Genomic DNA, 12,500 nt, shown 5'->3' on the forward strand with positions numbered 1-12,500 from the left:
ATGTGAACTGTCCACATGTATGTGAAGCCTTGTGTGTCAGCAGAGCTTCATGTGTCCAACTAAACTTAGACAGAACTCACTGACTCGCTTCATATTTCATATCTCATATTCTTATTAGACACTCGTAGATAATATCCTAAGTATATGTGAAGGCCATTGGTTTTTGCAAAGTGAAGATATTTTTCTGTCCAAGTGACGACGTCGTTCAAAAGTAAAGATATTTGTTTCTTGTCAGAATCTCTGGACGTTTGTCTTCAGAGACCGACGACGCTCTGGAAAAATGAGACTTCAAGAAACAAGATCCAGACACTCACATGCTGGACGACTGAACCCATCTGTCAACCAATGACACAGAGTCAGCCCTCGTGCTGTCCACACACACACACACACACACACACACACACTCACAGTCACACTCACACTCACACACACACACACACACACAGGGACCCCCCCCCCCCACAGTCAACCCTTTAAATACAGCTCCTCTCCAGTTGCTCGTCCTCGGTGATCACATCCCCGCTGCCGGCAAGTCGACTTCACAAGTTCTCCTCAACTCTCTAAACCGAGGTAGATATCTCACACACACACAGACACACACACACACACACAGACACATACACACAGACACACACACACACAGACACACACACACACAGACACACACACACACATACACACAGACACACACATACACACACACACACACAAATACACACAGACACACACATACACACACATACACACACATACACACAGACACACACAGACACACACACACACACACACAGACACACACAGACACACACATACACACACACACACACACACACACACACACACACACACACACACAGACACACACACACACACACACACACACAGTATTTTTTGTGTCCTTTTCACTTTTCATATCATTTTATATGATAAAGATTTGAATGAGACGCTGGAGGTTCAGGTCCGAGACACTCGAAGAGCAAAGAACATTTCAGTCCATGAAGTCGGACGTCAGAGCAGCAGGAGACCAAACATCCACGTGTTTTTATTCTGTATATCTGATGTGACAGGCGTTTAGATTCGTCTCAGTTCCAAAGTGTAAATGTTCTAAAACTGGGGTCAAATGTTTTTGTCCATTTACATTTAATGATAAATGTTCTGACTTGAATGGATTAGACGTTATATTCTTACTCTCAGCTCCTCCCACTCCGCAGCTGTCTGCAGACCGACTCGTGTTACGTGAACAGCTGATTGTTCTCTGTCGGAGAACAATCACTCTGGGGTGATTTTAAAGTTTGGGTTCGTTGGTTTTTAGCTGCAGAACAAAAAGTTCTGAGGATGAAATTTGTGCACAAAACTCCTCGAGGGCAAATGAACCAGAGCAGATTAAAATACTTCAACACAAACCTGTGCGATGTGGTTCATGTTCTGGGGAACATGAACGTCTGCAGCAGGTTTAATGGATAAATCAATGTTGTTCTTTTTAAACTGTGAAAACGAGTCAAGGTCAAAGAGTTTTGTCAGAGTGAACATCTCGCAGGACACGTGAGACGATGTTTCTCGCTGGACGGAGACCAGCTGGAAAATTAGCTGAGGTGTTTGTCTCCGGTGGTTCTGAGCTCCGTCAGCAGAACCACGTCCAGCAAATGTTTGTGAACAAACATCAGTGATAAGAACGACCTCACATGACATTGAGGGGGCGGGGCTTATGACCTGTACTGCAGCCAGACACCAGGGGGCGATCAGGACGATTCTTGATTCACAGTGTAAATTTGCACACGTGTCTCTGACGTGTGTCTGACGTGTCTCTGACGTGTGTCTGACGTGTCTCTGACGTGTCTCTGACGTGTGTCTGACGTGTCTCTGACGTGTCTCTGACGTGTCTCTGACGTGTTCTCTGACGTGTTCTCTGACGTGTCTCTGACGTGTCTCTGACGTGTCCTCTGACGTGTCTCTGACGTGTTCTCTGACGTGTCTCTGACGTGTCTCTGACGTGTTCTCTGACGTGTCTCTGACGTGTCTCTGACGTGTCTCTGACGTGTCCTCTGACGTGTCTCTGACGTGTTCTCTGACGTGTCTCTGACGTGTCTCTGACGTGTTCTCTGACGTGTCTCTGACGTGTTCTCTGACGTGTCTCTGACGTGTGTCTGACGTGTTCTCTGACGTGTGTCTGACGTGTTCTCTGACGTGTCTCTGACGTGTTCTCTGACGTGTCTCTGACGTGTTCTCTGACGTGTTCTCTGACGTGTCTCTGACGTGTTCTCTGACGTGTCTCTGACGTGTCTCTGACGTGTTCTCTGACGTGTCTCTGACGTGTTCTCTGACGTGTCTCTGACGTGTCTCTGACGTGTTCTCTGACGTGTGTCTGACGTGTGTCTGACGTGTTCTCCGACGTGTCTCTGATGTGTTCTCTGACATGTTCTCTGACGTGTCTCTGACGTGTCTCTGACGTGTCTCTGACGTGTCTCTGACGTGTTCTCTGACGTGTGTCTGACGTGTGTCTGACGTGTTCTCTGACATGTTCTCTGACGTGTCTCCGACGTGTCTCTGACGTGTCTCTGATGTGTTCTCTGACATGTTCTCTGACGTGTCTCTGACGTGTCTCTGACGTGTTCTCTGACGTGTGTCTGACGTGTGTCTGACGTGTTCTCTGACGTGTTCTCTGACGTGTTCTCCGACGTGTCTCTGACGTGTCTCTGACGTGTCTCTGACGTGTCTCTGACGTGTTTTCTGACGTGTGTCTGACGTGTCTCTGACGTGTTCTCTGACGTGTCTCTGACGTGTCTCCGACGTGTCTCCGACGTGTGTCTGACGTGTCTCCGACGTGTCTCTGACGTGTCTCTGACGTGTGTCTGACGTGTTCTCTGACGTGTCTCCGACGTGTCTCTGACGTGTCTCTGACGTGTTCTCTGACGTGTCTCTGACGTGTCTCTGACGTGTCTCCGACGTGTCTCTGACGTGTTCTCTGACGTGACTCTGACGTGTCTCTGACGTGTCTCCGACGTGTCTCTGACGTGTCTGACGTGTCTCTGACGTGTCTCTGACGTGTGTCTGACGTGTTCTCTGACGTGTGTCTGACGTGTCTCTGACGTGTTCTCTGACGTGTTCTCTGACGTGTGTCTGACGTGTCTCTGACGTGTTCTCTGACGTGTTCTCTGACGTGTTCTCTGACGTGTGTCTGACGTGTCTCTGACGTGACTCTGACGTGTCTCTGACGTGTCTCTGACGTGTTCTCTGACGTGTCTCTGACGTGTCTCTGACGTGTCTCTGACGTGTCTCCGACGTGTCTCTGACGTGTTCTCTGACGTGACTCTGACGTGTCTCTGACGTGTCTCTGACGTGTGTCTGACGTGTCTCTGACGTGTTCTCTGACGTGTTCTCTGACGTGTCTCTGACGTGTTCTCTGACGTGTTCTCTGACGTGTTCTCTGACGTGTGTCTGACGTGTGTCTGACGTGTCTCTGACGTGACTCTGACGTGTCTCTGACGTGTCTCTGACGTGTTCTCTGACGTGTCTCTGACGTGTCTCTGACGTGTCTCTGACGTGTCTCCGACGTGTCTCTGACGTGTTCTCTGACGTGACTCTGACGTGTCTCTGACGTGTCTCTGACGTGTGTCTGACGTGTCTCCGACGTGTCTCTGACGTGTCTCTGACGTGTTCTCTGACGTGTCTCTGACGTGTCTCTGACGTGTGTCTGACGTGTTCTCTGACGTGTCTCTGACGTGTCTCTGACGTGTCTCTGACGTGTTCTCTGACGTGTGTCTGACGTGTTCTCTGACGTGTTCTCTGACGTGTTCTCTGACGTGTTCTCTGACGTGTGTCTGATGTGACTCTGACGTGTCTCTGACGTGTCTCTGACGTGTCTCTGACGTGTGTCTGACGTGTTCTCTGACGTGTTCTCTGACGTGTTCTCTGACGTGTTCTCTGACGTGTCTCTGACGTGTCTCTGACGTGTGTCTGACGTGTTCTCTGACGTGTTCTCTGACGTGTCTCTGACGTGTCTCTGACGTGTGTCTGACGTGTTCTCTGACGTGTTCTCTGACGTGTTCTCTGACGTGTTCTCTGACGTGTGTCTGATGTGACTCTGACGTGTCTCTGACGTGTCTCCGACGTGTTCTCTGACGTGTTCTCTGACGTGTTCTCTGACGTGTCTCTGACGTGTCTCTGACGTTTCTCTGACGTGTTCTCTGACGTGTTCTCTGACGTGTCTCTGACGTGTTCTCTGACGTGTCTCTGACGTGTCTCTGACGTGTTCTCTGACGTGTCTCTGACGTGTTCTCTGACGTGTTCTCTGACGTGTCTCCGACGTGTCTCTGACGTGTCTCTGACGTGTCTCTGACGTGTTCTCTGACATGTTCTCTGACGTGTCTCTGATTGGTCGTGTCTGTGTCGTCTTCTCTCAGCCTCCTCAGCAGACATGGAACGTACCTTCCTCGCCGTGAAGCCCGATGGCGTCCAGAGGGGTCTGTGTGGCGAGATCATGAAGCGCTTCGAGCAGAGAGGCTTCAGACTCGTCGCCGCCAAGTTCATGCAGGTAAAACCACCACGCTGACAGAATCAATGACATACAGAAAACAAATATTTCCTTTTGACTTCACTGTGAACAGAATCAGATGGGGGCGGAGCTTCAGTATCATGTTTGATGAATTGAATGATTGTTTGTTGTGTTCAGGCGTCCGAGGACCACATGAAGAAACACTACCTGGATCTGAAGGACATGCCCTTCTACGCCGGACTCTGCAAATACATGTCGTCAGGACCCGTGTTCGCCATGGTAACGCACATCACACTGTACTCGCTCTGATCGTGGATCAATAATCCTGTTGACTAACAAACAAACAAACAAGCAGCAGTGACCTTCACCTCCTCGGTGGAGGAAACTAAAAATGTGTGATCACTTCCTATAAACGGACAATGAGCTTCCACCCTGACACGACAGGTGTGTGTGTGTGTGTGTGTGTGTGTGTGTGTGTGTGTGTGTGTGTTCCAGGTGTGGGAGGGGCAGAACATCGTGAAGCTGGCCAGGATGATGCTGGGCGAGACAAACCCCGCTGACTCCAAGCCAGGCAGCATCCGTGGAGACCTGTGCATCAACATCGGCAGGTGAGCGACGTTCACGCACAAAGTCAGAATAATGATATTAAATCAGAAATATACTTCTTGTGAATTTGAACTGAGTTACAGGACTCATCAAAACTACAACATTGAGATTCTGAAGTAGGATCGTTGTTGGTTTAGTAAAAGAGTTTCCACCAGAAGTTGAAGAAACTGACAAATGAGTGGTAATATTTCGAAGAGAATATTAAAAACGTCCCGTCTCTCAGGAACATCATCCACGGCAGCGACACCCTGGAGAACGCCAAGACCGAGATCGAGCTGTGGTTCAAGGCCGACGAGTTCGTCGCCTACACCTCCTGCGCCCAGGCCTGGCTGTACGAGTAGGACCCGTCCCGTCGACCGACCGACCGACCGGCCGGCCGGACCTGGTTCCTCTCGTCAATCTCAGACATGTTGCACTTTTCAATAAAGTCTCATGTTGTTAACAACAACGACAACATCTCTGTGTTTCTGTCAAAGCTTCTGAAACATCTTCAGAAAATATGACATTACATTCATTTTGTCCAAAGAGAAGCAGAATCATCGACCTGAACTCAAACCCCGGCCTCCTGTACCAGTCAGTGGTGCAACCCACTGATCCGTACCAGCTGCATCCGACCCAACACTTTATTTCTCTCATATTTACAACTAACAGGTCATTTATTCATCCCAGTGCAGTTTGACTTGGATCTGGTTGTTTTTTTAAAATATAAATTATATAAACAACTTAATTATAAACAAGACGTCTGGAAAAAATAATTATCAAAGAAATGTAAGAAAATATTTGCTTTTTAAAGTTAAATTATCTTTGAACTAAATAACAAAAATAGACGTTTAGATTGAGATCTAATAATTTAAAAATCGAAATAATGTCAAGACATTCCAAATATTTTCTCAGTTTGTTTTATTTCTTAAAAAATGTCGTGAGTCATTTATTTTACAACCACATGTAATAATTTCTTCACAATCATGCGCCAAAAACTGCACCATGTTTTAAAAAAAGAGTTAACATCAGTACATTTACATGATATATATCATATCTATGTGAACAACACAGACATTGACACGATCAACTCCTTTTGATACTTTTGTAAAACATTTCTTCAGTCTTGGTTTCGGCTCTGCAGACATTATGTTTATGAAACATCTCTTGGCTGTATATTGATTTCTGTTGCATTAACTTCAACATGTACGAAAACAAAACAATATTGAAAAACATGAAGCAGAACCGACGCCGACTTATTCAAATCTGGATTCTATCTTTGGATCCCAAACGACTCTTTTCACTTTAAAAACCCACAAACATTCTATAAAATCCATAAAACCCATCAACAACATCCAGAAGATTCAAGTCATCAACACGTCAAACATGAATATTTACATTTACATTTCACATCAGTCATTTTCGCCTCGTACAAAATCTTTTGCAAACAAGAACAACGAGTTCGTCCCATAGAAAAATTATCAAAGTGTTTATATCATCTACAGACACACATAGCACCGTGATAATATAAATAACACACACACACACACACACACACACACACACACACACTAATAAACAGCTTGAAGTTTATTGTGCGAGAAGCTCCGACTGACGGCTGCTCACACACCAGAGTTTAAAACCCACAGACTAGAACATCTGTGCTGCATATAGATTATAGATTATAGATCAGATTATAGATTATAGATCAGATTAGGTTATAGATTAAAACAGAAGTAGTTTGGAAGCCCATTTCCTTGAAGGCAAAACTATATTAATATTATGAGTCAGTCAAACGTTGTACGTTCTGTGAAATTAGATCATTATAAAGTACATATTATATACATGCATTCATTATTACATGTTCTATATTCATCATATGTAAATTTTTCTTCTCCTGGCAGATCAGACGACATTCATCTAGATGAAAAGGTTCATTTTGTCACTTCCCTTAACATAACTGTATATTAGATTTATTCACATTTTAATCATTTGATTATTGTGACGCCAGGAAGAGACGCAAATATGACGCAATAACATTTTCTCTCATAGTTTTCATTGACAAAATTAAAGATAGATTGTCACTTTGTTCTGAGTTAACAAGAAAATTAATTGAATAAATGTCAGGAGACATTAACTCTGTCATCTACATGTGATATTGAACAGTTATTGATTATGATTAGATCACGAGAGAGTAAAGTCAGAGTCCGGAGACACGAAGGATCGAGCTGTGACGAAAATCACGTGCAAACAAATGAGAGAATATTCACATTCAAATGTGTTATTTAAAAAAATCACTAAGATAGTTTATAACTTACATTACATCTTATTGTGTCTATACATTCAGATTTACAGACAAACTAACACTGAACGTCACAGAGAGAAAAGTTCACAATCCACGTCAAGAAAATGTTATAATTCTGAGCAGTTATTGATCAAATAGAAAATATTTTGGTTTGTTGATTATATATAAAGGCTGATAGGAGTCCACTTTAATCTACTGCAAATTAATCTACAATGAAACATCCAATATGTTTATAATTCATGTTAACTAACTTTAACACTTCAGCACGAATATAATTATATTCATTTTCATGAATCTAAATATTTATATTTGTAGCATTCAATTTTAGAAACACGTTAATTTTACTTTATCGATGATGTTACAAAGCACGAAGCTTTGACAAAAAGTTCATCAAATTAACTTTATTACTTAACTACACATATTTTGTTAAATTAAACTTTGTTGTGTTTATCAGTTTCTTAAAATCTGATCAACTTAATAACAATTTTCTTTTAATCAAATATACTATTACAAAAAATGTTTTTGAAATAATCTGTCATATCATTTTGATTACTAACTACTGAATTCTAAAGAATCTGAATCTCATTCTAATTAAACACTTTTTTTATCAATAGTATCAAGTTAGTGATTCAAGATAAATAAAACTTTTTAGCTTCAAAATTACATAAACTTGTAAAGTTTTTTGTCCGAAAGTGTTTCACATTTATCATCATTACATCACGTGACGTTATGACGTATATAACGTAATCTTAAAAACAATAATTGTTAAGAGACAACCTGGGTATGTTTTTCTGAAAAAGCCTAAAATGAATGTTGTATAAATACAATCGCGTTGTGTCACGTTGTGTCATTATCAAACATCGTCTGAAGGTTTGTTCACTAACTTTTGAATTGTGAATCTTTTGTTTCGTTCAGCTTCAGTGAAATATGACGCAGAATTTGAGAGAAGAATTAAAAGCAGAAAATTATATAAATATAAATATGTATTATGATTTTTATTTTAGATCCACTTGAACAGGATCATGAAAACTATAATCTCCTGTGGGCAGTTAGGGGCGGAGCTCCGTTTGACCACTTATAGAATTAGGACGTATTTGGAAAAAGTTGCATTTTTTATTGTGATGCGCGCGCACACACACACACACACACACACACACACACACACACACACACACACACACACACACACACACACACACACACACACACACACACACACACACACACACACACACACACACACACACACACACACACACACACACACACACACACACACACACACACACACACACACACACACACACACAGTATTTAAATGAGTGCTAATCTCAATTTGACAGCTTCATTAAAACAACAAAGATCTCGGCGTGAAGAAACTCGTAATACAAAAGTGATTCCATTGTGTTTCTTCTCCTCTTTTCTCAGAGCAACACCAACTCTCCTCCTTCATTTTCTCTTTCTTCATTTGTTAGTTTGTTTGTCGTCTGAGTGTGAAGGTGCAGCCATAGTTCAGAGAGTAGGGCTTTTTCCCACCAGGTCAAAAATCTACGTGCTGAAATTATATTTTGTTCTTTGGAAAAAGAAAAGAAAAGAGTGATGACCCAGTCAGAACTACCTCAATGAGCATGAGTCAAATATTAGCCCCAAAATCATTTCACACCTCATGCAAACCTCAGCTCGGGCCAACGCCATGTTACACAACAGAGAGAATCATCACTGGATCGACCCGTTTGTCCGGATCCGCTCCCGATAACACGGATTCTTCAGTTGCGATAGTTTTACCCTTCTGCTTATCTGACGGATGGAGAACAGTCGGCAGGTCTGGACACCAACATGCCAACGCTAACTCTTCTTCAGATTTTTGGCCACAGAGGTGTCGCATATACTTATATATATTATAGTATATTCATGATGCTTAAAACTCCTGTAATAGAAAAGAGAAGGATGGTGGATGGATGGTGGATGGATGGATAGTGGATGGATGGTGGATGGTGGATGGATGGATAGTGGATGGATGGTGGATGGTGGATGGATGGATAGTGGATGGATGGTGGATGGTGGATGGATGGATAGTGGATGGATGGTGGATGGTGGATGGATGGTGGATGGATGGATAGTGGATGGATGGTGGATGGATGGATAGTGGATGGATGGTGGATGGTGGATGGATGGTGGATGGATGGTGGATGGTGGATGGATGGTGGATGGATGGATGGTGGATGGTGGATGGATGGATGGTGGATGGATGGTGGATGGATGGTGGATGGATGGATGGATGGATGAGGCCTACTACGGGTCCTGGTTGTCGTAGAAATCTCCAGAGGATCCGTTGGTTTCTGTTTCCGTGGCCTCGGGACAGAAGTTGTTTACCTCCGTGTGAATTTTGACCTGTGAACCTGTGAAAACGTGGACGCTGAGCAACTCACAGGCTGAGAAACAGTTTGATAAATCAACACATACAAAATCAAAATTAGAGCCCGACCGATTTTAACCGGCCTGTCTTTCACAGACAGTAGTATCGGTCCCAGCACAGAACCCTGTGGAACTCCATGACTCACTTTTGTATAAATGGAAAATTAGTTTTTAACGTTAACAAATGAAATCTATTTGATACATGTGATTTATGTTGTGAGGACGTTTGGACATTGTGAGGACATTTGGGCGTTTGAGGACATTTGGGCGTTTGAGGACATTTGGACATTTGGACGTTGTGAGGACATTTGGACGTTGTGAGGACATTTGGGCGTTTAAGGACATTTGGGCGTTTGAGGACATTTGGGCGTTTGAGGACATTTGGGCGTTGTGAGGACATTTGGGCGTTTGAGGACATTTGGACGTTGTGAGTGACTGAGGGTCCTCACAGGAACAGAAAGGTGTGTATTAATACCTGTCTCAGCCTCAGTGTGACGGCTGCTCTCTGGCTCTGCGGACGGTGGTTGGGCTGCTGTGGCGGGAGCAGGGGGTGATGGGTAATCTGGCGGCGTCTCGTTCTCGTCCCCTGACAGACTCCTGGGGACGACTGTTACCACGGTACCAGAGAGACTGACAGGTCGCTTAGCCATGGGCAGCTTCCTCTCTGAAAGACGAGGGGACAGTGTCAGGTTGCAGAATGATCTAACATATCTATAATTATACGACTAATCATTTAGATTTGTTGGACATGTAACTGATTTCATGAGGGAGGAAACAAAACATTCCTCCACTACTTGGAAGCATCATCATATTGGTAGTTTTCATTCTGCAGAGCCCTTTGTGTCACGTTGTTCTGTACAAATCAAGATCTGATTGAGTGACTGATGCACAGACGAACATTAAAGACGTGAGTGAACTCTGTGCTCTCACTTTTCTTCTGTCCCTTGTACTGTTGGGACTTCTTCCTCTGTTTGGACGCCTGTAGATCTCTGGAACCTGAAACACACAAAATGAATGTTGTCATGTTCATCTGCATCTCGCTGGAGGAACTTTGCCTCCACAGATGTTGTTTAAAGTTTTTTAAATTTAAGTAAAGATGTAATTTCCACAGAGGGCAGAGGGATTACTGGAAAAAAAAAGATTCATAGATGAATAATAAGAGATCTAAAAAGATCACAGGTGTGTGTGTCACCTGTGTTAACAGCAGGAGGCTGCAGCTGGTATCCCGTCAGCTGACACCACCCGACCGGGTACAGGTCCGGTGACTCACAGTCGACCCACTGGTCGTACTCGTCCTCCCAGCCGTCAAAGTGGATCCGCAGCAGCCGGTGGACAATGCGGGTTACTGTGGCGACGCACACCAGCCGAGGCTCCATGAGGTCGACGGCCTCCAGCTTCATCCCGGGGCGGAAACCGTGGTCGGGGACGTCCTGACGGGGAGAAGTTAAAGTCCAGCTGAAACCGAACTCTCGTTTTTAACATTAATAAAATGTATGTTATAACTGTGTGGTCTTATTTTTGAGTGTAAATAAGGACAAGATATAAAAATGAAGAAATGCTTCATGGCTGTTCTGTGATCAGTGACTGGACCTTGTTGAAGAGTTGGACCGGAGCAGCCACAGACTTGCTTTGCTTCAGGTACTCGAACCACGTGAAGGGGAGACTGGTGTAACCTGAGGAAGACGAGGAAGACGAAGATAACTGGTGACACCTGTCACTTCTACGACTCGGTACCAGAACCTGTTCACAGCAGCGGTACCTCTGGGCGGAGTCAGCTCGATGTCGTTGATCTCACAGAAGCCGGCGGGGAAGACGGAGGGAGACGTGGCGTGATAACAGAACCAGTCAGAACCGTCAGCCGCCTCCGATCCATCAATACCGATCATCAGGTACCCGTCAGCCAGGACCTGCAGGGGGAGGAGGGGGGAGCGAGGCAACAGCCAATCAAATCGTTTTAATACAGTGTGACATCAGACTGAGTCTGGAGAGATAATTCTCTTAGCGTCCTAGCGTGGACAGCTAGCATGGCACGTAAGCACATTGTGAGTCACGAGCAGGAAACTGTTGGAAGTTGGTTGTTGTCGTTATGACGATCTTGTCAGCAACAAGCGCTCAAGCGATGCGAGACTGCTCAGTTAGCATGGCTTGCTAACGTAGGGATCTTTTTGTTTCTTGTGTCACCACTAGGGGTGGAACGGTACACATACGGCACAAAGTTCCTGCTAGTGACTGCGGGCAGAGTGGGACGTGTCCACTAGGAGGCGGTTATCTGGCGAGTCCTCACCTTCCTGACCGTGGCCACGCAGATGGCCGACAGATTCAGAGGGTCGATGGCCTCCAGCTTCATCCCGTCCTCGAACCACAGGCCGCTCTGATCCACCTCCTTCACCTGCGCGCACACACACACACACACACACACACCCACACCCCCCCACACACACACACACACCCACACCCCCACACCCCCCCCACACACACACACCCACACCCCCACACACACACACACACACACACACACACACACACACACACACACACACACTTGTTTTCTTTTTCCTTCTTTCCAAAGAAGGAGAAGAGAGGCGGAGGGTGTCGTCGCTCTCACCTTGGCGAACAGCTTCCCCGGAGCGTCCACCGGAGCGTCCAGCTTCATCGATGCATCTGGAAGCAAACACACAGTCACGGTGCTGCGCAGCTCTGCGG

The 12,500-nt window shown here is 45.0% G+C and overlaps 2 protein-coding genes across 5 annotated transcripts in view; one reads left to right on the forward strand and one right to left on the reverse strand.

The window, feature by feature from the left end:
- The first annotated feature begins 412 nt into the window (after positions 1–412).
- Positions 413–5,546, forward strand: LOC118289189 (nucleoside diphosphate kinase B). The gene is made up of 5 exons (XM_035615990.2): positions 413–570; positions 4,401–4,531; positions 4,670–4,771; positions 4,988–5,100; positions 5,322–5,546. Exons 2-5 carry the CDS (start codon positions 4,415–4,417, stop codon positions 5,437–5,439), a joined length of 450 nt encoding a protein of 149 aa, XP_035471883.1. The 5' UTR covers positions 413–570; positions 4,401–4,414; the 3' UTR covers positions 5,440–5,546.
- A 435-nt stretch (positions 5,547–5,981) lies between these two features.
- LOC118289093 (MBT domain-containing protein 1-like) overlaps positions 5,982–12,500 on the reverse strand; it is an 11,843-nt gene continuing 5,324 nt past the window's right edge. For 3 of the 4 annotated variants that reach the window (XM_047328243.1, XM_047328245.1, XM_047328244.1), the window contains 9 exons: positions 12,403–12,458; positions 12,082–12,186; positions 11,557–11,704; positions 11,388–11,470; positions 10,990–11,227; positions 10,728–10,793; positions 10,273–10,461; positions 9,676–9,781; positions 5,982–9,309 (listed from right to left, as the gene is read on the reverse strand). In XM_047328243.1, coding sequence (XP_047184199.1) covers position 9,309; positions 9,676–9,781; positions 10,273–10,461; positions 10,728–10,793; positions 10,990–11,227; positions 11,388–11,470; positions 11,557–11,704; positions 12,082–12,186; positions 12,403–12,458 — 992 coding nt within the window. In that variant the 3' untranslated portion in view covers positions 5,982–9,308. The remainder of the gene's footprint in view (positions 9,310–9,675; positions 9,782–10,272; positions 10,462–10,727; positions 10,794–10,989; positions 11,228–11,387; positions 11,471–11,556; positions 11,705–12,081; positions 12,187–12,402; positions 12,459–12,500) is intronic. The other variant, XR_007029888.1, reaches the window with a different exon arrangement.

The sequence above is a fragment of the Scophthalmus maximus genome, chromosome 17, assembly GCF_022379125.1.
Source record: "Scophthalmus maximus strain ysfricsl-2021 chromosome 17, ASM2237912v1, whole genome shotgun sequence".
NCBI classification, from domain to species: domain Eukaryota; kingdom Metazoa; phylum Chordata; class Actinopteri; order Pleuronectiformes; family Scophthalmidae; genus Scophthalmus; species Scophthalmus maximus.